At 34.7% G+C, this 27,786-nt stretch overlaps 1 protein-coding gene across 7 annotated transcripts in view; it reads left to right on the top strand.

The window, feature by feature from the left end:
- The window catches only part of NCK2 (NCK adaptor protein 2), a 208,366-nt gene that overhangs the window by 129,391 nt on the left and 51,189 nt on the right, over window positions 1-27,786 (top strand). For 6 of the 7 annotated variants that reach the window (XM_074299688.1, XM_074299689.1, XM_074299693.1 and 3 more), the window contains one exon: window positions 18,981-19,222. In XM_074299688.1, coding sequence (XP_074155789.1) covers window positions 18,997-19,222 — 226 coding nt within the window. In that variant the 5' untranslated portion in view covers window positions 18,981-18,996. The remainder of the gene's footprint in view (window positions 1-18,980; window positions 19,223-27,786) is intronic. The other variant, XM_074299691.1, reaches the window with a different exon arrangement.

Here is a 27,786-nt window from a genome sequence, read left to right as displayed (position 1 = left end):
GTCTTTTAAACTAAGTTATTGTCCTTTAATAATCAGTAACCTCCTTGGAAAAGTAGTCATAAAGGAGAATGGAAAACCTTTTTGAAAATACAAATTAGGATCAAAAAATGAGAGGCAAGATGCTTGTATTTTCAGGCATCTATATGATTAATAACTTTTTAAAGAAGGAACTCAAAAGGCTTTGGAAATTGGAATATTGTGCATTGTAAACATAGAAATTGTATATTAGTAGACAAATTAACTGATTAAAGCAGGAATCTTTTTAGAATCAGTTGCGAAGAACAAATTTATTTTTAAAGGGTTTAAAGATCAATATTTATGGTTACTGCAACTCTAACTTGATATTTATTTCTTTTTTCAGTTCTTTTGAATTTCCCTATATTCCCTATATTCAAAGAAAACCAAAACAAAACAAAACCTTTGTAGCAAATGAGCATAGTTAAAGAAAACGATTTCCTTAGTTGACTATCTAAAAAAGAGATACTTCAGTCTCTACCTTAAGCCTGTTATCTTTATCTCAGGAAATGGGAAGCATGTTTTATCATAATTTATTTGGAATGGTCATTGTGTTGCTAATTGTTTTTTTTTTTTTTTTTTTTTTTTAATTTTTTATTTTATTTTATAATTATAACATTTTTTGACAGTACATATGCATGGGTAATTTTTTACAACATTATCCCTTGCACTTACTTCTATTCAGATTTTTTCCCTTCCTCCCCCAACCCCCTCCCCCTGATGGCAAGCAGTCTTATATATGTTAAATATATTACAGTATAATTTAGATACAATATATGTGTGTAGAACCGAATTTTTTGTTGCACAGGAAGAATTGGATTCAGAAGGTAGAAATAACAGTTTACATTCATTTCCCAGTCCTTTTCTGGATGTAGCTGGTTCTGTCCATCATTAATCAATTGGAATTGGATTTGCTCTTCTCTATGTTGAAGAAATCCACTTCCATCAGAATACATCCTCGTACAGTATCATTGTTGAAGTGTATAATGATCTTCTGGTTCTGCTCGTTTCACTCAGCATCAGTTGATGTAAGTCTCTCCAAGCCTCTCTGTATTTCTCCTGTTGGTCATTTCTTATAGAACAGTAATATTCCATAACATTCATATACCATAGTTTACCCAACCATTCTCCAATTGATGGACATCCATTCATCTTCCAGCTTCTAGCCACTATGAAAAGGGCTGCCACAAACATTTTGGCACATACAGGACCCTTTCCCTTCTCTAGTAGTTCCTTGGGGTATAAGCCCAGTAGTAGTATGGCTGGGTCAAAGGGTATGCACATTTTGATAACTTTTTGGGCATAATTCCAGATTGCTCTCCAGAATGGTTGGATTCTTTCACAACTCCACCAACAATGCATCAGTGTCCCAGTTTTCCCACAGCCCCTCCAACATTCATCGTTATTTGTTCCTGTCATCTTAGCCAATCTGACAGGTGTGTAATGATACCTCAGAGTTGTCTTAATTTGCATTTCTCTGATCAATAGTGATTTGGAACACTCTTTCATATGAGTGGAAATAGTTTTAATTTCATCATCTGAAAATTGTCTGTTCATATCCTTTGACCATTTATCAATTGGAGAATGGCTTGATTTCTTATAAATTAAAGTCAATTCTCTGTATATTTTGGAGATGAGGCCTTTATCAGAACCTTTAACTGTAAAAATTTTTTCCCAATTTGTTACTTCCCTTCTAATCTTGTTTGCATTAGTTTTGTTTGTGCAGAAACTTTTTAATTTGGTGTAATCAAAATGTTCTATTTTGTGATCAATAATGGTCTCTAGTTCTCCCTTGGATACAAACTCCTTCCTCCTCCACAAGTCTGAGAGGTAAACCATCCCATGTTCCTCCAATTTATTTATGATTTCGTTCTTTATGCCTAAATCTTGGACCCATTTTGATCTAATCTTAGTATGTGGTGTTAAATGTGGGTCCATGCCTAGTTTCTGCCATACTAATTTCCAGTTTTCCCAGCAGTTTTTGTTAAATAATGAATTCTTATCCCAAAATTTGGGATCTTTGGGTTTGTCAAAGATTAGATTGCTATTTTTATTCACTATCTTGTCCTGTGAACCTAACCTATGCCACTGATCAACTAGTCTATTTCTTAGCCAATACCAAATGGTTTTGGTGACTGTTGCTTTATAATATAGCTTTAAATCAGGTACACTTAGACCACCTTCCTCTGACTTTTTTTTCATTAGTTCCCTTGCAATTCTCGACCTTTTATTCTTCCATATGAATTTTGTTGTTATTTTTTCTAGGTCATTAAAATAGTTTCTTGGGAGTCTGATTGGTATAGCACTAAATAAATAGATTAGTTTGGGGAGTATTGTCATCTTTATTATATTCGCTCGGCCTATCCAAGAACATTGAATGTCTTTCCAATTATTTAAATCTGACTTTATTTTTGTGGCAAGTGTTTTGTAATTTTGCTCATATAATTCCTGACTCTCCTTTGGTAGATATATTCCCAAATATTTGATACTATCGACTGTTATTTTGAATGGAATTTCTCTTTGTATCTCTTGCTGTTGGATTGTGTTGGTAATGTATAAAAATCCTGAGGATTTATGTGGATTTATTTTGTATCCTGCGACTTTGCTAAAATTCTGAATTATTTCTAAGTGTTGCTAATTGTTTAAACAAGTCTCTGATTTTGAAAAATGGAAAATAAAAATGGTGATTATTATAATCCTTTTTAACGTGCATTTAAAAAAATTTTTTGAGTTCCAAATTTTCTCCTTCCCCTCATCGTAAGGTGGTAAGCATTTTGATATAAGTTATACATTTGAAAATATGTAAAACATTTCCACATGTTAGTCACGGAAAACCCTTTTTTAGAAAAGGTCAGCTCTTACAAAATTCACCAGTATAAAGGAGAACAAAAGAGGCCAGAAGTTACTTCAGGTTGCAATCATTTAATCTCTTACCTAAGTGAAAAGACAGGACAAGGGACAGCCCAAGTTTAGCACATAAGCTCATTTGGGAAACATTATGAAGAAGGATGATGAGATATTACAAATAGTATTGCTTCAAAACATGGCAAAAAACACAAGTAGAGTTCAAACATATCCTTGAAGTATTTAGACTAAGTTTCTACTAGAGGACTTTTGGATGAAACTGAGAACAACAAACAGATGTAAAATGAAGAGATCCACTAGCATTTTTAGTATAATCTGTTTTTGTAGAAAGCAATAATGGAACCTCCGTTTTGGAAGTCTGTTGCCTTTACTACCCAATGTACTATGTGTGGAAAACCAGCAGTGTTGCTTTAGAAAATGACTTGGAAAGAGTGGTGGTCCAGCCTGAATATATCCAGAAGAAATATGGGCATAATATTTAAATACACATACATACATATTCTGGGCATTTCAGTTCAATAAAATTTTCCAAATAGTGGAAAACATCTTACATTGTGCTTTAACAAAACAATAACTAGAAAAGACAATGAAAAAACATAGGCAACAACCAATCCATGTGCCTACTTGGTCTTGGTCATGCTTGTAAAGTCTTGATGAGAGTTCCTAAATTGAGACTCTTGGATTAAATTATGAGAAAAGAAGAGACGGATTTTTGTTGACTATCCTTTATAGCCTATAGCAGGGGTTCTCAAACTATGGCCCGGGCAGCGCTGAGGATGTTTATGCGGCCAGCCGGTTATAGCAAATGGGCTGAGGGGTGGAGACAGTGTGAGTTTTTGTTTTTACTATAGGCGGGCCCTCCAACAGTCTGAGGGACAGTGAACTGGCCCCCTATTTAAAAAGTTTGAGGACCTCTGGCCTATAGAAACACTGTTCTTTAAAAACACTATGGCTTTGAAGACACAATTTATGAAGAGGTATAGAAAATATATTTTAATACCTTGAATTTTTCATCAGAAAATACAAGAAACAGTAGTATATAGTAGAAAGAGGGATGGCTTTGTAGTTGAGAGAGGCTTACATTTTCTTCTTACTAAGATACTTATCCATCTGAATGACTGTGGATAAGTCACAAAGTTTCTCTTACTCTCAATTTTTTCATCTATTACTGTTGACAATTATAGCTGTACACATTAATTCATTGAATTGATGTGAATTAGATGCTGCCCAAGAAAGTGTTTTGCAAACCCTGGAGTTTTCAGCTATTATCTTTTGAATCAGTAAAACAAAATAGGTAAAGTCTCTTTTCAAGTCTTCCAAACACAGGGCTAGCTCTGGCAATGTGTGCGTGTCATCCTCATTATTAGTGGACATCCTTGGAAAATATGCTGCCAAGGGAAGTAAACTTCTCTGTGAAATTCAAAATGTCTCCATTTGCTGACAACAGTGGTTCCACATATATATGGCATAGTGCTAGCTGATGCGGCACCTGTGTTTTCTTAGTGCTTATTATTAGGCCAAAATTAGCACAGGAAGCAGATAAACAGAGTGTAGTTTGTTGCACCTCAGCTTTGGAAGCTCTATTGAATGCATAATCATCGGCAAACAAAAAATCAAGCACTAAGCACTCTCTCTACTTCAGTTCTGGTCTATATATAGATTTTTCAGATTGAAGCATTTACTATTAGTGTAGTAACTGAGTTTGATGCTACTTTTGTCCTCACTGAAGGTGTTTGACAACATAGCTGAAAACATAATGCTACAAAGCATGGGAGTAAGCACATAGCTTTCTGTCACTCCATTAGTGACTTTCCCTGGTGGAATGCGTGGATGAGAAGACTTTGTTCCAATGTCTATGAAAGCAGGTGGAGGCAGGTGCTGTGGAGCCTTTAAGAATTTTTTTAAAAAGATATTTCAGGTCATCCACTACATCTTGAGTCATCATCACCAGTCATCTTGACTCTGTCCTGCCAATGGACAGTGATGACTATAAGAAAGAGTGAAAGTAATTCTGTCTCACTTAAATCCATCCAATTTACACATGAATCAAAAGACATCACACAAATGTCTAAAAACAAATACCATTGGTAACTTTCTACCATAGTACTACTATGATTTAATTACGAGGTCATAATTTGGAAAATAGCTTCCTCTATGAAACAGTCTCCCTGATTTTTGACAAATCAATGTAATAAATGTATGACAGAAGAATAGAGTTATTCCTCTCTAAGAAACAATCCCTCATCCTACTTGCAAAAGCAAAAAATAAGGCTGACAAAGTTGGATCTTGTCCACTCCACATAAAATATCATTATAGCAAGAAGTAAAAGTTATTTTATGAAATTATATTATACAAATATGCAGATGAAAATAAACTGAAATTATATTCTTGGCATTGAATTAGCAAAAGAAACAAAGTCAAAGAAAGTAGGAGGTATGTTGGGATGAACATCTATCTTTATTCCCGAATTTACTCCTTGTTTTTCTAGGTTTCCAGGCTTTCCCCTGTATATATAATATATGTATATAAACAATTACAAGTTAGATTAATTTCTTTAAATTGCAAATTCTTTAAATTGAAATTTAGTGTCTTAAGACATATGATTAGCATATCCTCTGTGAATAGGAGCATTTGGAGATCCTTAACCTAAATAGGGAACTTCTTGTTTGAGCTGTGCCCTAAGCAGAGATTTTCCATAATAATGGGAAACAATTTAAGATGCCATCTGTTTACAAAATATTCAGTGGAACAATAATGTAAATTTATTTCTATAGTCAAATTTACTTGTCTCAAAAAATCTGTATGTATACTGAAGAAATAGGATTAAGTAAGTGATTTGGCCAATCAGCTAATCCCAGTGGTAAAGTTTTGAATGCTGTGGATAAGATCTCTTGATAGTATATTTTTGAGGGATGTCCACAGTGATAATGAAGTTAATATACATATTGCCAGAATTATCCCAGTGTTTGAGAGTCTCCAAAGGAAAGTGAGAGACAAGAGGTATTAGACTGACTACCAAATTGAAGGTTTACCAGACCCATTGTGCTAACCTTATTGTTACATGCCTGTGAAATCTGGACAACGCTAGGAAACTAAATCACTTTTATTTGAATTGTCTTAGGAAAATTCTGAAGATCCCCTGGCAGGATTATATACTAGACACTGAGATCCTTATTTGAACTAAGTTACTAAAGCATTCAAACTTTACTGCAGAATGCCTGATATATACTTGCCAAAAAGACTTCTTTTATTAAGAATTCGTACCAGGGCAAGCATGTACAAGGTAGTTAGAAAAAGAAACACAAGGAAACTCCCAAGGTCTCTCAACTTAAAAATTGGTTGAATGACATGGAGACACTGACACAGGACTGCCCAGCATGCCATGCCCTTAAGAGAAGATTCTGTGCTCCATGAGCAAAGCAGAATTGAATTAGTTCAGAAGAAATGTGAGAACTGCAAAGTTAGAGAATCCACCCCAAATGTTTATAGGGACTACCTGTGGCAGAACTTCCAATCTCTTGTTGGTTTTATCAGACAGTCATATACAATATATCTTGACTGTAACATAGTGCTGTCATTTTAGTTTTCTTTCAAGAACAAAGAACAGCAACCAAGCAACCAAGTTCATGTAGGCTTTTGTCAGCTATGAACAAAATAAGTAGGTATCTGAACAGTGCCTAAGTGCTTAGCAATTTAAGTTAAAATCTAATTTGAACATTTGGCTTTTGTTTGTTGGTACACAAGAAGTCACAGAGACTGACTACTTACACATTAGTGCAGGAGTATAATTTTAAAATATTTCTGCATATCCAGAAAGAAATTAGAGCATTTTAGAATGAAAAAAAAAAACCCATATAAATTATCCCTTTATTTGTGACTCTTTACAAAAGTTGTAATAAATATATGGCTCAGATTGAAGCTTGGGTAAATATCTCTATTTTGACATCTTTCCTTTTTATTCCTAAAAGTCTAAGAAAATCATGTATAAATCTCTTTTACCAAGCCTTTTTGAACTTCAGCAGTGTTAAAGATCAGATGGAAAAAATTTTTCCTTATTTTCTTAGTTTAATCTTTCCCTTTCTTTGTTTACCAACTTTCTTAATTAAGTTGATTAATTTTTGTGTGAAATAGTAAATTTATTGTTTATATATAAAAAGCTATCACTCTTATATATAAATATGCAAATTATTTGTAGTTAATGATTTGTTCTTCCAGTGATCTATCTTCCACTAAGATCCTACTTTCTTGATTCATTGTGTTGTGGAGGTTAACCTCAGGTTCTCTCAGGTTATACTAGTAGAGCTCAAGTTCTTAGAGGTCCTTCCAAAGCTGAAAAGAATTTGGGATTGAACCCTGCAGTAAAATGTGCCTCTCTTCTTAAGGACTAGTCATTCAAAATTCTAAAAAACACATCACCAGCCTGTCCATAGATGTATTTTTCAGTCACCGCAATTCAAAAAAAACTCAACTAACGTTAAAAGGTATTGAGATCTGAATGAATTAAGTACCCTTGCTAAAAAACATGAATCCTTAAAATATTTTATTATAAAAATTGTCTATCTTATAAAGTGAGCTTCTTAAACTTTCCAATTGCTACATCATCCCATCATAACTAGGATATAAATCAAACATTTAATGATCATAAATCATAATTTTATAATTCCTACATTATTATGGGACCCCATGTGGAGTCATGAGCCATAGTTTAAGAAGCTGAGTTTTAGAGTATAGATCCTTAAAGTATAGTCCAGGAACTCTGGGGGTGCCTGAGATAGTTTTGAAGAGCTCCAAGAGCTCAAAACTGTTTTCATAATAATACAAAGACATTTTCATTTCTAATATGATAAATGCCAATAGATAATAATCCATATAAATAAAGTTCTTTGAGGTCCTCAATAGCTTATTATTTTATTTTCATTAAAGCTTTTTATTTACAAAACATATGCATGGGTAATTTTTCGAACATTGACTCTTGCATAACCTCTTGTTCCAAATTTTCCTTTCTTTACTCCCATTCCTACTAGCTGGCTAGTAGTCCAATATGTGTTAAATATGTTGAAATACATGTTAGATCCACTGTATGTATACATATTTATACAGTTATCTTGTTGCACAAGAAAAATCAGATCAAGAAGGAAGAAAACAAAATGCAAGCAAATAACAACAGAGAGAGTGAGAATGCTATGTTGTGTTGCACACTCAGTTCCCACTCTCTGGGTGTAGATGGCTCTCTTCATTACTGAACAAGTGGAACTGGTTTGAATCATCTCAATGTTGAAAAGAGCCGCGTCCATTAGAACTGATCGTCGTATAGTCTTCTTGTTGCCATGTATAATAATCTCCTGCTCATTTTACTTACCATCAGTTCATGTAAGTTTCTCCTGGTCTCTCTGAAATCATCCTGCTGGTCTTGTTACAGAACAGTAGTATTCCATAGAAGTCATATACCATAATTTATTCAGCCATTCTCCAATTGATGGCATCCACTCAGTTTCCTGCTACTACAAAGAGGGTTACCACAAACATTTTTGTACATGTGGGTCCTAACTCTCCTTTAGGATTTCTTTGGGATATAAGCCTAAGCCTACTAGTAGCACTGCTAGATCAAAGGGTATGCACATTTTGATAACTTTTTGAACATACTTCCAAACTGCTCTCCAGAATGGTTAGATCCATTCACAGTTTCACCAACAATGTATCAGTGTCCCAGTTTTCCCATATCCCCTCCAACATCATTATCTTTTCCTGTCATCTTAGCCAACCTGATAGATGTGTAATGGTATTTCAGAGTTGTATCAATTTGCATTTCTCTGATCAATAGTGAGCACCTTTTCATGGGATTACAAATAATTTCAATTTCTTCATCTGAAAATTGTCTGTTCATCTCCTTTGATCATTTATCAATTGGAGAATGGCTTGAACTATTATAAATTTGAGTCAATTCTTTATATATTTTAGAAATAAGGCCTTTATCAGAACCTTTGAATGTAAAAATGTTTGCCCAGTTTTTTGCTTCCCTTCTAATCATGTCTGCGTTAATTTTGTTTGTACAAAAACTTTTTAACTTAATATAGTCAAAATTATCTATTTAATGATCTCTAGTTCTTCTTTGGTCACAAATTCCTTCCTTCTCCACAAATCTGGGAGGTAAAATATCCTATGTTCCTCTAATTTGTTTATAATATCATTCTTTATGTCTAGATCATGAACCCGTTTTGACCTTATATTGGTATACAGTGGGTCTATGCCTACTTTTTGCCATACTTGTTTCTAATTTTCCCAGCAGTTTTTGTCAAATAGTAAATTCTTATCCCAAAAGCTGGGCCCTTTGGGCAAATACTAGATTGTTATAGTCATTGACTATTTTGTTCTGTGAACCTAACCTATTTCACTGATCAACTTCTCTATTTCTAAGCCAGTACCAAATGGTTTTGATGATCACTGCTTTATATAAATATAGTTTTAGATCTGATATAGCTAGGCCACTTAAATTTGCTTTTCTCTTCATTAATTTCTTTGAAATTCTTGACCTTTTGTCTTCCAGATGAATTTTGTTGTTATATTTTCTAGTTCAGTAAAATAGTTTCTTGGGAGTTTGATTGGTATAGCACTAAATAAATAGATTACTTTAGGGAGTATTGTTACCTGTATTATATTCACCCGACCTATCCATAAGCATTTGATATTTTTCCAATTACTTAGATCTTATTTTATTTGTGTGGAAAATGTTTTGTAATTTTGCTTATATAATTCCTGACTTTCCCTTAGCAGATAAATTCCCAAATATTTTATATTATCAACAGTTATTTTAAATGGAATTTCTTTTTGTATCTCTTGCTGTTGGATTTTGTTAGTGATGTATAAGAATGTTGATGATTTATGTGAATTTATTTTGTATCCTGCAACTTTATTAAAGTTGTGGATTATTGAACACCATCATATCATCTGCAAAGTGATACTTTGGTTTCCTCATTACCTACTCTAATTCCTTTAATCTCTTTTTCTTCTCTTATTGTCAAAGCTAACATTTCTAATACAATATTGAATAGTAATGGTGATATTGAGCAACCTTGTTTCACCCTGGTCTTTTTGGGAATAGTTCAAGTTTATCCTCATTACTTGTGATGCTTGCTGATGGTTTTCAATAGATGTTCCTAACTGTTTTAAAGAAAAGTCCTTTTATTCCTATACTCTCTAGAGTTTTTGTTAGAAATGGGTGTTGGATTTATCAAATGTTTTTTTCTGCATCTATTGAGATGATCTTATGGTGATTGTTAATTTGGTTATTGACATAGTCAATTATGCTAATAGTTTTCCTAATATTGAATCAGCCTTGCATTCCTGGTATAAATCCTATGTGGTCATGGTGTATTATCCTAGGGATGGTTTTCTGTAATCTCTTTGGTAATATTTTATCTAAGATTTTTGCATCAATATTCATTAGGGGGATCTATTATAATATTCTTTCTCTTTTCAACCTACATGGTTTAGGTATCAGTACTATGTCTGTATCCTAAAAGGAATTTGGGTAGGAGTCTTTCTTTCCCTATTTTTTCAAATAGATTATATAGTATTGGAGTTAATTGTTCTTTAAATGTTTGGTAGAATTCACATGTAAATCCATCTAGCCCTGGGGATTTTTTCTTAGGGAGTTAATTAATAGCTTGTTCTATTTCTTTTTCTAAAATGGGACTATTTAAGTAATTTATTTTCTCTTCTATTAATTTGGCAATCTATATTTTTGGTTGTCAAATTTATTGGCATAAAGTTGGGCAAAATAATTCCTTATAATTGCTCTAGTTTGCTCTTCATTGGTGGATAGTTCTCCTTTTTCATTTTTGAGATTAACAATTTGATTCTCCTCTTTCCTTTTCCTAATCAAATTAACTAACGGTTTATCTATTTTGTTGTTGGGTTTTTTTTTTTTTCATAAAACTAACTTAATTTTATTTATTAATTCAATAGTGTTTTTTTTTTAAGTTTCAACTTTATTGATCTCCTTTTATTTTTAAATTTTCAAGTTTGGTATTTGATTGGGGGGGGTTAATTTGTCTATTTTCTTGCTTTTTTAGTTGCAAACCCAATTATTGATCTTTCCTTTCTCTATTTTATGCAAGTGAGCATCTAGAAATATAAAATTTGCCCTTATTATTGCTTTGGCTGGATCCCACAAATTTTGGTATGTGGTCTTATCATTGTCATTCTTTTGGATGAAATTATTGTGTCTATGATTTGCTATTTCACCCATTCATTGTTTAGGATGAGATTATTTAGTTTCCAATTTCTTTTTGGTCTATTTTCCCCTGGCCTTGTTATTGAATGTAATTTTTATTGCATCATAATCTGAAAAAAAATGCATTTGCTATTTCTTCCTTTCTGCATTTGATTTTGAGGTCTTTGTGTCCTAATATATGGCCAATTTTTGTATCGGTTCCATGAACTGCCAAGGGGAAAGTGTACTCCTTTCTGTCTCCATTCAGTTTTCTTCACAGATCTATCATGTATAGTTTTTATAGTATTCTATTTACTTCTTTAACTTCTTTCTTATTTATTTTGTGGTTTGATTTATTTAGTTCTGAAAGAGCAAGTTGAGATCTCCCACTATTACAGCTTTGCTGTCTATTTCTTTTTGCAGCTCTCAACTTCTCCTTTAGGAATTTCCATGCTAATACCACTTGGTGCATATATGTTTAGTATTGATATGGCTTAATTGTCTATGCTACCCTTTAGCAAGATATAGTGCCCTTCCTTACCTTTTTTAATTAGATCAATTTTTGCTTTTGCTTGATCTGAGATGGATGACCACCCCTGCTTTTTTGACTTCACCTGAAGCATAGTAGATTCTGCTCCAGCCTTTTACCTTTACTTTGTATGTATCTCCCAGCTTTAAATGTGTGTCTTGTAAACAACATATTATAGATTCTAGCTTTTAATCCAGTTTGCTATCTGCTTACATTTTATGGGAGAGTTCACCCCATTCACATTTACAGTTAAAACTACTAATTCTCTATTTCCTGCTATCTTATTAACCCAAATTATACTTTTCTCTTTACTTTTTCGCCTTTCCCTCCTCCCCAGTATTTTACTTATGAGCACTACTTGTCTTAAGCAGTCTTTAAGACACCCTCCCCTTTTCTTATACCTCTCCCCTACTATTTCTCTTTTCCCTTCTATTTAGCCTATCCCTTTCCTTTTCCCCTTTCCCCTTCCACTTTTCTATAAGATGAGAGATGTTTCTTGGTGAAACCAAATTTATCTAATATTCTTTCTTTGGGCCAAATCTCATGAGAGTAAGATTCACACAATATTCATCACCCTCCCTTCTTTCCTTCAGTTATAATATGTTTTCTATGCCTCTTCATAAGATGTAATTTCCCTCATTTTACTTTCCCTTCCCCCCTTTTTTTTCTGTTACATACAATCCCCTTTCCATTTCTAGTTTCTTGTTTATATTATTTGTTTATATTATAATATGTACTCTCAACATATACAGAAGTACAGTTCTAGAGGATTTTTTTTTCTCTTTTTACTTTTTTAAGCTTCTCTTGAGTTTTATATTTGGAAGTCAAATTTTTTTGTTTAGCTCTAGTCTTTTCTTCAAAAATAAATGGAATTCACCAGTTTCATTGAATGTCCATCTTCTTCTCTGAAACAAAATACTCAGTTTAGCAGGGTAATTTATTCTTGGTTGCATTCCAAGTTCCTTTGCCCTTCAGAATATCAGATTCTAGGCCCTTTGAATCCTTTAAAGTGGAAGTTCTAAGTCCTGAGTAATCTTTATTGTGACAATCCTTATTGCATTGTTTCTTTTTCTGAGGCTGGGGTTAAGTGACTTGCCCAGGGTCACACTGCTAGGAAGTCTTAAGTGTCTGAGACCAGACTTGAACTTGGGTCCTCCTGAATTCAAGGCTGGTGCTCTATCCACTGGGCCACCTAGCTGCCTCTATTGTATTGTTTCTTTCTGGCTGCTTATAATATTTTTTCCTTGGTCCAATAGTTCTCAAATTTAGCCACGATATTTCTTGGAGTTTTAATTTTGGGTTCTCTTTCAGGAGGTATTCAGTGAATTCTTTCAATAATTATTTTACCTTCTGATTATATGACATCTTGGCAGTTTTCTTTGATGATTTCCTGAAAAATAGTGTCTAGGCTCTTTTTTTTTTTTTTTTCATCATTATTTTCAGGGAATGCAATAATGCTTAGATTGTCTCTCCTAGATTTGTTTTCCAGGTTGGTTGTTTTCCCGATCAGGTTTTTTCTAATTTTTTTTGGTTTTGCTTGACTGATTCTTGTTGTCTCATGTCTTATTTCCATTTGTTCAATTCTGATTTTTTGTGAATTATTTTCTTAATTTACTTTTTTTTTTTACTTATTTTCTTCTTATTTTTGTATTTGCCCAATGGAATTTTTAAATGTTATTTTGTTCTATGGGATTTTTTTCCATTTCACAAATTCTATTTTTTAAGGAGTTATTTTCTTTTTCTGATTCACAATTCTGTTTTTTTGGGAGTTGCTTTCTTTTTCCATTTTTATCAAATGTATCTTTTAATGAGTTATATACTTTTTCCATTTCACTAAGTCTATTTTGTAGTGAATTTTCTTCAGATAGTTTCTGTGTTGCCTTTTCTAAACCATCTTGCAAATTTTTCATTTCCTTTCCCCATTTTTCTTCTAGCTCTCTTTTAAGATCTTTTTTAAAAAAAATTTTTTTCTAGAAGAGCCCTCTTGTGTGATAAGGACCAGGTTATATCATCTTTTGGGGCTTCATCTGGAGATAATCTGCCCTCAGGCTCCTCAGGGTTTGAAATCTGTTCTTCTCTTTTGCCATAAAAAGTATCTATTATCAGAGCCCTCTTTGGTTTTTTACTCTTTTTTTTTTAAAGATAAGTTCTGCTTTTACGTTGGGGGAGGTTTTCCAAGTGGCCACAGCCGCACTGGGTCAGTGCTGATTCAATCTAGGTTCTGGGTGGGCATGGCCAGGTCCTGTAAGATTCTACTGTTTGGGGGTTCACTATTTATACCTTTTGTGTTTGTTTTACAACTTCTCTGCTGATCTACTGGCTTGCCACCAGGGCAGAGTTGCCAACACTGCTGTAGATTCCTGAAGATTCCTTGTAGATTCTCTGCTACTTGGAGTCTGCACTGCTCTGTGGAGTCAGCAACGCCCCAGGACTCTGTGCTGTCTGGGCTGGTGTTTGTACTCAGCTGTTTGTGTTAGGCTGCCTCCCTCCTGTTTCCAATTGAAACAAACCTTTTCTGGCCATCTTCGAAATTATCTTCTGCTGATAATTTGTTGCACTCCCAATATTTGTGGATTCTGCTGGTCCAGAGCTGATTCAGAGGCTGGATTTCATAATTCGTGTGAGGGTTGTAGAGAAGGTCAGAGAGAAACGTGTGTCTTCTCCACCATCTTGGTTCTTCCCTCCTTCTCAATAACTTTCAAAAGATTAAAAGCGTTCTGAGACCAAAAATTTTAAGATCCAGTGGCCTAGAGGAGCAAAGGAGGTAATATAAGTTAAAATGTTCTGCCATTGTCAAATATTTTTTAATCTGAAACATGAAACTAATATATTTGTATTAATGAGTAAACTGTCAACACAGGTTTTTTACACAAAATTAGAATCAAAGAAGATTAAAATACATTTAATTTTTAACCTTTCATGGTTCACATAAAATCAGTACTGCCTACTTGGGATAAGTAATCATTTGGAAGATGTCAGTGACCCTTTTTTTAGCCACATGAATTTCTATGTTTCAAGTAAATAAAACTGTGGAGTGTTAATAGGGCAAAGGGAAATGAATGAAATGGAGGCATTCAAACCTTTCACCTAGACTAGTTACGTCTTGGTTTGTCACATGAAACCTATAGTATTTTTCAGACTTACATGTAAACTAAAAGGGTGAAATGTTATCATAATCATCATAGTTCACCCATTTGTTTAGTTGTTTAAATCCTGTCTAACTCTTACTGACACTATTGGAGCATTTTTAAAATTTTTATTCATTTTTCATTTCCTTCTTTAGCTCATTTTACAGAAGAGCAAACTGAAGCAAACATAGTCAAGAAACACATTTTAGTAAGTGTCTGAGATCAGATTTGAACCTTAGGAAAATGAGTCTTCCTGACTCTAAGCCCCAAGCTCTATACACTTGCCACCTAGTCAGCTTCACAAATTAGGTTGTGGTAGTTCACACCTTTTTCCTCTAGATAGTAGATTTTAATAACTGAGTAACTTGGGAAAATCAACCTTTTGGAGTCTTAACCTATAAAATGATAGTAATTTGCCCTGCCCAGCTTTCATTGTTATATATCAAAGGATCTATGTAAAAAGGCCTTTAAAAATATAATGTGTCCTCACCATTTAAGGTAGTTTGTTATCTGAGTAATAAATATGCTTTGCTTTTTTTTTTAAAGCACAAAATCAAACTTTATGAAACATAGATTGAGATGATTGCTTATACTGAAGAACTACTTTATAAAATTGAGTTTTTCACCTGTGAATTTCTTTGATTCCTATTTATTGTGATTAGATTTTTAGCTAGCATTCTGTATACATTATGTGAGAGGAATGCATCTTTTGAATACAAAGTGATATAATTATATTTCTGAAGTAGGTTCCAAAGCAGATGAAATTTGTTTTTGTCCACATCTCTCCTTTCGGTACCCCCTTTCCTCTTTAGTATTTTAATTTTTTTTAATTGCTTTTTTTCTGGCAGAAAGGTATAATTAAAAGAGCACCAGAATTTTAGATTGCTTTGCTGATAACAATGGGGGGGGGGGGTTGACAACCCAAGGGTGGAGAGGGATTTCTTTCACTGTTCCCTTTTTTGTAAAATGAAGAGGAATGTGGGGGGGGGGAGAGAAAAAGGATCCTTCAGTGACCCTTAGACTGATTTATAACCTTAAAATTTAATAATAAATAAAAAAAAAACCTTCCTATATTAGCAATAGGAAAAAGATTTGGGTTTGGGTTGGGTTTTTTTTTTTTGTTTGTTTGTTTTTTGGGTTTGTTTTTTTTTAAGTTTTTAAGAACCAGTGGCCTAGAGGAGCAAAGGAGGTAATATAAGTTAAAATGTTCTGCCATTGTCAAATATTATTTGAATCTGGTTATTATTATTTGATTATTTATTTTAAATTCTTCCACTGGTAGGAGGTTTTCAAATTACCCCTAAAATAATATCACAAATAAAGTCCTACAAGACAGTCAAGTCAATTGAACTTTAAGGCCAGTTCTCTTAATAAGAATGTAAATGATGTACCATGAATCAGAAATTTTAAGCTTTTTCAAAAAAGGATCAAATATGTGTCTTCACATTTTCTTCTAGTCATTTACCACTCCCCAAAACATGATAAATAGTTATTGTTGCCTTAGGTGGAAAAAATTAATTAAATATAGTTAATGAGAACAAAAGTTATGTTTTTATCAGTTTCTCCAAGTCAGGGAAGGTATAATTATCTAATGAACATTTTTCTTTGAATCTGACCTCTTTGCTTCTGATCTGGACTTAAGTCACAAATGGTGAACGGAGTATATCAGAATACTCTCTTTATTTCATATAAGTTTCAGTGGATAATGTATAAAATACCCTCTCTTGCATTCTGTTCAAACCCTGCTGTTGCTGTTCCATATTGGAAATCGAAGTCAATTCTTTGAGGAAGACAATATGTGGGAAAATCTCTTTCCAGCCCATCCTGTACATTCCGCCCAGATAAATCTTCCTCCATTCCCTTTGCTTTTAAGGACTTTTGTCAATGGCTCCCCCTTCCCCATAGTGGATGTAGGCCAAAATGTTTAACCTAGTTTCTCCTGTAATCTGGAGCCAACTTTGTATTCCATTCTTTCTAACAGAAATTCTCTGCTACAGATTGAATTACAATTTTCAGGCTTGAAATAATTTATTTTTCCTTTTTAGTACAGGCATAATGCAACCCATCTAGTATAATTACCCTTCAAGGCCCACCTTTCATCTTTTGTCTGTCGTGAATCACTTCCAACCTACCATAATATGGTCTTTTCTTTATAAATGTATGTAGTATTTGTTGACTGTAGTAACTAATTCTGTACAGCCTTGTACCTCATAGGTAGTTTGTATTCAACTATTAATGGATATCTTAGGTTTCTTTTTTTTTTTTTGTCTATGTGCACCACTAGATTCCTGATGACAGAAATTTTGTCATTCTTTTTTAAAAGAAATCTAATTCTTTTACAATATTTTAGAGGAGAAACAGTATGGTACAGTGCTATCCACTGGCTTAGGAGTCAAAAGACCTGGGTTCAAATCCTTTCTCTGATGCTTAATATCCACATGACCTTGTTTGAGTTATTAAGCCTCCCAAAGTCTCAATTTTCTCACTTGTAAGTGACAATTTGTAAATGACAAGATTGAACTAGAGAGTCTCTGAGATTCTTTACAACTCGAAATCTATAATTTTATGATCCTTTTGACTTTCATATATTAGGAACTTAGGAACTATTAAACTATCTCTCCTTTTGCATGAGCTTCTTATATTTTATAGTAAAAAGATTCTATAAATTCACACACATACACATACACACAAGTTTATCAGAAAGTTTTGTTTTGTTTTTTTCTTTCTCCTGAGAGGGAGAAGATAGATTTTCTATTGCTATACTATTTAAATACCTAGTTTGGAAAATATCATGTTATTTACATACTTTTTAAAAAATAAAACATTTTGTTGAAGAATTCATGTTTATTTAAAGTATTTATAAGGGTATATCTATGTGTAAGGTATTGGAAGAGATTTATATAAGATTTGCTGGAGTCCATTTCTATAGGCTTGTTTTGCAAAGATTTCATAGTTGAACATTTATACCTCAGAAATCAACAAATAGTACAAATCATGCCTTGAATTATTATTTTCTTGATTTTTCTAGATTTAAGAAGGAAATAAAAAAGATAATAATGTAAATTAAACTTTAAAAGTGGAGATCTGATTGTTTGTTAAATATTTACCAACACATCTTTAGATTATTTTTACTTAATAGTATTTTATTTTTTCATTGCATGTAAAGATAATTTAAAACATACATTTTTGTAGGATATTGAATTCCAGTTTTCTTCTCTTCCCCCAAGACAACAAGCAATTTGATATAGGTTGTATATGTACAATTACTTTAAACATTTTCCATATTAGTCACATTAGAAAAATCTAAACAAAAGGGGAAAAGACATGAAAAAGAAACAACAATTACAAAAAAGTGAAAATGTTACATTTCACTCCACATTCAGTCTGCATAATTCTTTCTCTGGATGAGAATGGCATTTTTTATCCGAAGTCTATTGAAATTGTCTTACCTGTAATTCTTAATGAAATAGGATAAAATTCATTTTTAAAAGTCCCTTTGTTATACATTTCCTGCCTGTCAGTTTGTGAAACATGGAAACCTAATCAAATACTATTCTATGAGTACTTCTTTCAGGGATCTTTTATGGCTAGAAACCTCCTGTTCTCTAAGAGAATTTTTAGTTCATTTTATTGTTAGTAGATACAACTCACCCACTATCCAAGTTATAAACAAGTAATAAAGTAATAACTTATTAAAGTTATCTTAAGGTACTATTTTTGAATAATGTTTATTTGTAAGATTTGCTCAAATAGACTTGACATATTTTTCTAATTTTTAAATCACTAGTTTGGAAATGTATTCAATATACTAAATAAAAAAATCATTTTCTCCTGAGAGTGTAGATATAAAGGAAGTAGAACTCCAAAGTATTAAACTTAAGGTGAGGCCATTTTATATCATTAACTCATAAGTGAATAATGTTTGTTTAAAATTAATTGGAAATCAGTATCTTAAATCCTGACACAGAGCACGCATTATTCAAAAACAAACCATTTGCTGTGTAGGATTTATTTTAAAAGGTAACATTTCACATTGTTTTTAAATGTTCTGTGGAGCTTAATTTAATGAAGATCATTGTAAGGTTTCAAATATTTAACTATAAAACTGAATCTAGTCACAGAGGTGTAATAAAAGGCTATGAATGTATAAGCTTTCAAGGTGAGATGAAGGATGGGTGTAAGGTGTTTTGGATTGTTGTCTAATGGGCATCTCCAATGTTTTGCTGGCAGAAGGACTCCATGAAAGATGACAGAAGAAGTTATTGTTATAGCAAAGTGGGATTACACTGCACAGCAGGATCAAGAACTTGACATCAAGAAGAATGAGCGTCTGTGGTTGCTAGATGATTCCAAAACTTGGTGGAGGGTAAGGAATGCAGCCAACAAAACAGGATATGTGCCATCTAATTATGTGGAGAGAAAGAACAGTTTGAAGAAAGGCTCCCTGGTTAAAAATCTTAAAGACACATTAGGTAAGTGTTACATGCTCATTAGGACAAACAGTATAGAACTGACTTATTTTTCAAAAATGAAAAGCTTTTACTTTTTCTTTAGGAGATGTTTTTAAAGGTCTCTGTTGAATGACAAGTTGTTCTTTCCAGTTAGCTTATTTTTTCAATATCCCTGTGAAAAATTATACAGATCAAGATGGGAAAACATGTTTTTTGTCAGTTCAGAATGATTCTTGAGTTTATAGTCGTATGTAATTTGACACTTGAGTATGTTTTGGACCAATGCACATGTTCTTGTCTTCTCAAATCAGGAGTCAAGAGGCTTCTGAAGTAAAATTACCACATCAAAAAAAAAAAAAAAATCTATAGCTGTGCCTGTATCATTCCATCACATCTTTTCTACAGTGTGTCAAATGTGTATCTGTCTTTCTTGTAAAATCTAATACCTTTGGCCTTTACTCATAGAAAGGAAAATATATAAGAACTGTGAATTCAGGTGGGGGCTTTTCTACCATTTTAATTTGAAATGAGGAAATGGTGTTTTATGGCTGATGTGGTATACGTCAGGGAAGCCCTCCCTGGTCTATTATGGTGCCATGTAGTTTTTGCTGAGGCAGATGTATATATGGCTTTAGATAGAACTGTAGATTATTTTTTTTATAAGAGATAAGCATCTTACCAAGAACTCTGCAGACTTGCTGATGAAGCCAGGAAAATGATTTTTGATCAAGATCCTGCAAGACTGGGTGTCTGGAAGCAGGCACACCTTAAAGCCTTCTCCTGATACTGGATTGACTGGTTATTACAGAGGTTACAAGCCTTTCTGGAAAGCCTAATTCCTCCATGAGAATCCTCCCCTCCCCCCCAATTACATCTTTCCTTGGCATTCACCTTATTTGGACATATTTCAATCCCTTCTCTAATTCTTCATTGGCTGCAAAGATTACAGTCTATCTGTAACAACTAATTCCCCTAGGTGAGTCTGAATCCCCACCCTTGATTACATCTCCCATTCCTTACACTTCCAGTACCCTAGACCTTATGTTCTTTTACCCTTATTTGGATGTGTATATACACTAATTTCTGGCTTCCCTTTCCAAGTTTCATTTCTTTTGTTCCATGTCAGCCTAACCTTTAAGTGTCAGTTTTATTTTTCTGATTTTAAGTTTCATTTCATGGCATTTCTCTAAATTCAAGTTTTTTAGCTCTGTGGAAACTAAATTGTCACAATTTTTGGAAAGGCAATATGTTAGAAAGATAATGCTGGACTTAAAATATTGTAAGACCCATGTTCAAATTTCACCTGCAAAAGTAAATTGTCCTAATCTTAGGCTCAGATTCCTTCTTTGTAAAATGGAGAAAATAATTTTCCTACAACTATTTGGTTTTAGGAAAGTGCTTCATAAATCTTAAAGTGTTATGAAACTTTCTGGTAGAGAAATTTTAGATCTGAGATGAAGAATATTGAGGAATTTATATTCGAGGCTTAGTCATTTTATTTATTGGTGCTGATACAACTACTTTCATCTTTGAATCTTCAAAGGCAGGATATATAAAGTCAGACTTGTGTTTTTAAGCTATTAGGATAAATAGTGGCTTTAAATATATTTAGTTGAAGTAGTGCATATAGTTATATTTAGGACTTTCAATAATATGATTATTTCTATGTAGTTATCATTTTTCTCAATAGTCTGCTTAAATTTTTCTGATTTTTTTAAAACTATAATGATGAAAAGCAGAATTTTCTGTTGGAAACATTTCAGAAGGGTTCAATATTATTATCAATTTCTCTCTAATTTATTTGTCCCTTTTATACTATGTGAGATTTCTAAGATGGATTTGAGGAAATAATTGTATTTTATGATTATTATAAGGAATGAGAATAGTATAATCTGGTGAATAAAGAGCTGACATTGGAGTCAATTTGAAACCTGGATTTAAATCCTACTTTTGCCATATGCCTGTGACCCACAACCACTTAAATTTCAGTGCCTCAGAAAACTCTTTAAAATTATAAATATATAAAATTATAAATATATAATAAATATATAAAATTATATAAATATTGAGTAAATGATAACCTGTGAAGGGTATCCTCTCCAGTTTTCTACATCAGTGAAATCACAGAGGAATACTAGAGAACTGGACCTGATAGGTTCATTCATGAAACTACATACTTCTGAAGAACATTGCTTTTTTATCTTTTTTATCATCAATATCTATTAAAAATACTATTACTGGTTTCTTCAAGGGAACTCAAAGCTCTTTACTTAAATTAACTCACTATCTTTTTATGTTAGTGAGAAAAATGAGACACAAAACAACACAAAAATCATAATTAATTTTTAAAGATGCTAAGTTTTTATGTACTGTTTTCCATCTAAATATTTATTTAATCAATTAAAAATCAATCAGTGAACATTTATTAAGTGCCTACCATATATCAGGCATTGTGCTAAGCCCTAGTGATGCAAAAGGAGGCTAAAAACTGACCCTGCCCTCTAGGAACTATACTGTCTTAATATACAAACAAAAAAATAAATATGCAAACAAATATATACAAAGCAAACTATGTGCAGGATATATAGGAAATAATTAACAAAGGGAAGCCCTTATAATTAAGAAGGATTGAGAAAGGCTTATGGTAAAAGAGGAGATTGTAATTGTCACTTAAAAATTGTAATTGCCAAGGAACTTTCCTCTAAATTGTCCCTTGATTCTTCTCTTACATCTGTGTGTCATTTGAAGAAAATATAATTGTCTATAAAATTTAACTAGTAATAGGGAGATAAGCACCACAGATACTTTGTGTCCTGAAACTTCAATTGATTCATTCATTTAACTTTCAGACTTCATTCAGCAGTCAGATTTCAGAGATGTCCTGGTTTCAGGTTTCAGTTTATTTTCTTGCTCTTTTAAAACTCTCTGAAGGTGCAAACAGAATTGTAAAAGATAGGAAGCAGAATTTAGAGAAAATTGCATCATCATCTCTGAAATAATGAAGATTTAGTTAAAATTTTTGTTATATTCACTGCGTTATTAAGGGAAAATAATCCTTTTGATGAGGTTGGGTAGCAATATCTAGTTCAAAATAAACGTGACAAATTCACAATGACCATTCTCTTTGGCAAAAGGCAAGCTTATTTAGGAGAAGAGATTACAGACAAAATAAGAGGTAAAATAGATGAAATAGAGTTGGGAGAGCATATTGTTAGCAAGAAAAAGACAAATTCCCCAGGGGAATTCACAGTTAACCAGGAGAAAGGAAACTCCATGAGGTAGGAGTAAACCATTTATTGGCAAGTAAATACCATAAAAATGTTCAGCCGAGTAACTAGAGTTATCTAGAGTATGGAGAAAGACGCCATTAAAGGGAAGGCACTGTGGGGGAGAGGAAGAGAATACCTCAAAGTGGGTTGATCCAGAAAAGAATTTAACAAAGATCTTCATCTTAAGCAGCCTTGGGGGTTTCTCAGAGAAACCAGGAAAGTAAAGAAACAAAGGAAGGGATCCTGGAGCCAGATGGAATGTACCTGACAGATCAGGTCCCAGACCTTTCTAAAGAGATGCTAAACATTATCTCAAAGGTTGTTTAAAGATGCACAGAGTTTGGGGGATAGACAATGGAGACCTATAAGAGTTCAGTCCTTATAGTCACTCCATACTTGATGATGTTTAGGTTTTGGGATTTCCTTTTGGGGAAGCAAATGATGAGGTCTAGATTTAGGGAACCAAAATGAGATTAGGGTTCCTGGTGGTCAGGGAATTAAATGATAAGGCCTAGTGACAGGTTCGGGGTTCAGAGAACCAAATGGAGAGGTTTGGATCCCCTACAGCTCCTTGGGATTCAGCACAAGGGCAGAGAGTTTTGGGGAACCCCCTTTTGGCAGTGCAGAGATTCTCTGTGAAGGAATTTACAAACCCAAAAAGGTTAGACTGATAAAAGAGATTTATTATTGGCCTTGGGAAGTCAGCCTTTACTATGTAAGAAAAGCTGAATTCCTCAAAGGGAAAGTCTGACAGAGAAGTAGAGAGATCCCTACAGAGGGGCATAAGTCTTGTTAGGGAAATAAGTGAGAATAAAGAGAGGGTAACACTGGGCAGAGGCCTGCTTTGGCATCGCATGACATAGCCTAGCATGGCATGGCATGTCCGGACTTCTCTGCAAAAAAGTGAGGTTTTTAATTGCCATTTTTATAAGGAAGGTTTTGGCTACATTCCAAGGCCTGCTCCCCCTCCCAATGAAGCTGGTGGGTGGAGTTGAATTGAATAGAAGATCTTTAATTGAATGGGGTTGGAATTCTTTTAGCTCAGGATTGAACCAACCCCACCTACATAACAGAATGAAGCTGTTTATCTTCTTTCCTCTCAGGGTTGAAGGAGATTTTCTCCTTCCAAGAGTTTTAGAGTTTCGGGGTCCCTTTTTCATACTGATAGGATAGTCTGGGACTTGTTTATGTCTGCTAACAATTGGTTGGACTTCTTGATAAGGGGAGAAGACAGTTCACATCACTTGACTCATACTAAAAGAAGGCTAGAGCAATTAACTGGACTTCTTTCTGTAGGCTTTGGTTGTGTTCAGTTAAAAGTACCTCCATGGTACACTAGAATCTAACAGAATCATACAGATCATCTTAATAAGGTTTAGAGTAGTCTCGATTCCTGGTATTCTAGAGGTTAGTGGCTATAAGAGAATGTAAGTAATATAGTTTCTATCTAACAATGAACTTTCATTTTGCAACAAATATTCAGGAATGAGTGAATTCTTTCATTCCTAAAACCTGTGGCCAATTTCTTAATAATTCTCTTATTAACTACATTTCTTTTACCACTTGTCCATTGTCATCAATTTGTATGCAACAAGTGGACAAGTTTAATTTCCCACAGACCCCTCCTTCCTCTGCTAGCAAACAATCTAAAATTAATCTATGTTATAAAACAGCTTCCCTTGTTTAGGTGGCCTGATCGACTAATAGATCTAGGGCATGAGCAGTTTGGTTAATTATTACCTCAAGGACTGCCTGTAGCCTAATCAACCTATTTAACACACGTATCAGTGTTCGATACCCCCCCAACTACCATCCTGGGCCCATATTTTGAGTCTGTATTCTTTTATAATTCTCTCTGGAGGCCAGGCATCTCCCCACCCATTGGCATCATTTGTTTGGGTCAAAGAAGAATTAATGTAGGTTAGGGAGTGGTCCACATTTCGTGTTTCCCTTTCCATATCTTTGTATAACTGTATCCCCAATTACCTGCCAATGCTTGATGAAGAAAAAGAAAAATTTAGGTCTAATTATACCTATATAACAGACCCCAGTCCCCTTGTTGGGTAAATGAGTATAAGCTGGCTGACCACAGATCCAATAATGTCCCTTCAGGGCAGGATTATTTTCATACTAAAATATGAAGGGTCCACTTGAAGGTGGAAAATACCTCACATCTCAGAGACCTAAAGGTTCTCCCTCCTTCCCCCTTCCCCCCGTATTAGAATTACATCTCTAAAGATGACTTTCAACTACCCACTGGCAGATGCAACCATTTTCCCCAGTTAGATCCTGACGGCTCCAGAAACTATTAAACATTTTCCTAACAGTGCCTTCTCTATTCTCCCACTTTCATTCCATTGAAGTGTAAGTTGAACCTGGTTCTACGCTATTCTGGGGTCCCTCTCAATCAGGGATTAAACAGGCAGGTGCCATTTTCCTCGCACACCCCTCACTCCTATTAGAACTTTGGATACAGCGAATTACTGATCCGTCATAACAAATTATACTGGTTTGATTTCATCTATTCACATACCTACTATGTAGTCTATAATAGCTCTCTTCTCTGACCTGCAAGTAAATGTCCATGTACATTCACTTTCTCCCATCCATGGCCCTGTACCAGGCTGATGTAGGCAACATCTCCCTAAAACTGTACTGATCAGGGTCCAGTGATGCTTTTCTTCTGCTGACTAGAGACCTGTTCCATTGTGTATTACTGACCTGTTGCTCAAGCTCCAGGCCAGAGACAGGGGAACTGGAACCCAGGGCCACTGTGTAAGTTGATCAGGTCCCCCACATATCCAACAGTCAGTCAATTTTAAAGTTAATGGCTACTGTTTGGATGAGGATTTGAAAGGTATTTTCATACCCTACTGCTCTCGAGGTACCAGTACAAAGGGTGTACCCACATAAAATCATACATGCATATACAAGGCACAGTCTCCAACCCTTTGGGTTTGGTTCACACCCAATTCTCCTTACTAGTATATAATACCCCTAATTCCTAATAATACAGTTCAACAAATTGTAATATCTAGTACAAAAAAAGAAAAGTTCCAAGAGAGTTCCTCAAATGAGACAAGTCAAAAAGATTTTACATGCACAATTCATCAGTCTTTGCTCAGCCACACTTTCAATGTTCCTGGATCAGTCTCTACTGCCCACTTCTTAGGCGCATCCATGGGACCTTTGACTTGAGTGTGATGTGTCCAACTTTTCTTTTTGGTGCGTATTGCCATATCTGAAGTCAACAGGATTTGGAACGGTCTTTTCCAGCTCAGGGTCAGCTTGTCCTCCTTCCATGTCCGAACCAGGATCCCATCTCCAAGCTAAAACTTATGCACTGTGAATCCTAAGGGAGGAGTCTGAGCAATAAGCCCTTTTAGGTGTAAAGTTTTCATATGTTGCAATAAAGACATGACATATTTTCCTAAAAACAAATCCTTGGTCTCAAAACATTGGATCCAAAGAGGAATTTTGAATCCCTTTTAGATAAGGGTGACCATTCAATAATTCGTAAGATGATGATCCCATATGCCTTCGGGGTTTTTTTCTAATTCTTAATAAGGCAAGGGGAAGGCACTTGGTCCAGTGCTGGAACTCTATCTTCCCAGAAATCAGCCGGAGTCAGGATCACTAAACGTTTTTATTCTTGATCTTTACCGTCCCCTCCAACGCCTGGTCACGAGTTACCTGGGTCCATATTGCTTCTCTGCCTTCCCTCCTAAGTGGCGTTTCTACCAGATCTTTCAGAATCTTAATTCTGAATATTAAATATTTTCAAAACCTGATAATTCCTGATGCCCCACGTTGGGCGCCATTTGTAACATGCCCTCCTGGCAGTTACAATTACTAGTCTGCCCTAGGCCCAACAGAGTACCTTTGACCACTGACCTTTGCAGTGTCAACTCTACCCGGCTCGCCTCCTCTGAGGCCTTCAAAGGTCTCTGGCCATGATCTCTTGAATCTATAGTTTAATAACTGGTAGCGCACTCAAGAACAGCCACGTGTAATCTTAAAAGCCTTTATTATACCTACTGACATAATGCCCTGACTTGATGCAATTGTGTCTCTAACTCCAGTTTAGTCAGTTGCTGTTTAATTTCCTTATCTATCCTTTCCACTTTACCCGATGAGGGCAGATGCCATGGGATATATAAGTCCCATGATATTTCTAGAGCTTGGGCCACAGATTGGAGGATCTTAGCCATGAAACGGGTGCCTTGGTCCAAATCTACCTGCTCCACCATCCCATACCCCAGAATGATATGCTCAAGGAGTACTTTTACAACTGCTGAGGCTGTTGCCCAGTCAAGGGGAAAGGCCTCCACATAAGGTCAGATGGTCCACTACGACCAGCAGATATTTGAGACACCCCACTGATGGCAGCTCGGGAAAGTCCACCTGTATGCTTTTGGAAAGGCCTGATACCAGGAGGCCTTCTTCCTTTTTGGACTTGTCATTGGGCCTCCCTATTCATCCTCTGACAAACACCCGCTGACCAACTGTCTGCTATTGTGTACAAGCCAGTGCCACAAACTTAGCACCATATCACACAGGCCTTGGACACCCTAATGACTGCCCTGATGTAAATGTTGGAGTACATGTCTCATACCTGCTGTGGTCAGTACCTCTCTGCTGTCAGGGAGGAACCAGTGCCCTCTTTATCTTTCAGAGCGCCAAGGCTTTGGGTTTTCTGCTTCTCTTCTGGGGTAAGGGAAGGTAGAGGCATTAGAGGCAGAAATGCCAGAATTAACACCATCATCTCCTCCGTACTTACAGATTCCTCTTCTCCAGGCTGTTTTACCTCCTCATCTGCAAAGCAGTCTCTCCTTATCTCAAATGAATCTCCTCTTTGGTGCCCCTGCACATGAATCACTGCAATATTCTTTTTTTTTTTTTTTTTTTAATTTTATTTATAAATTTTTTTGACATTATATATGCATGAGTAATTTTTTTTTATAACATTATCCCTTGTATTCATTTTTCCAAATTACCCCCTTCCTCCTTCTACTCCCTCCCCTTGATGACAGGCAATCCCATATATTTTACATGAAATCACTGCAATATTCTTAGGCAACATAAGATTAGTTAAAATTTCAGTGACCAATGCCCAGTGTGCCAATCCCTTTCCTTTGCTATTTACCATTCCCCTTTCTTCCCATATTTTCCCAAATATAGGAACAATTCCCCAAGCATATTTTGAATCCATACTTCCAGCAATTTTAGGGCTTGATTTACTGCATATAATTCACAAATTTTGAGCTGACCACTCTTTTGGCAAGAATCCAGCTTGAACCAGAGTCAGATCTTCCC

This window comes from Sminthopsis crassicaudata, chromosome 3 (assembly GCF_048593235.1).
Source record: "Sminthopsis crassicaudata isolate SCR6 chromosome 3, ASM4859323v1, whole genome shotgun sequence".
Lineage (NCBI taxonomy): Eukaryota > Metazoa > Chordata > Mammalia > Dasyuromorphia > Dasyuridae > Sminthopsis > Sminthopsis crassicaudata.
Note: the sequence above shows the minus strand (reverse complement) of the source record. Positions and strands in the feature narration are given on the sequence as shown.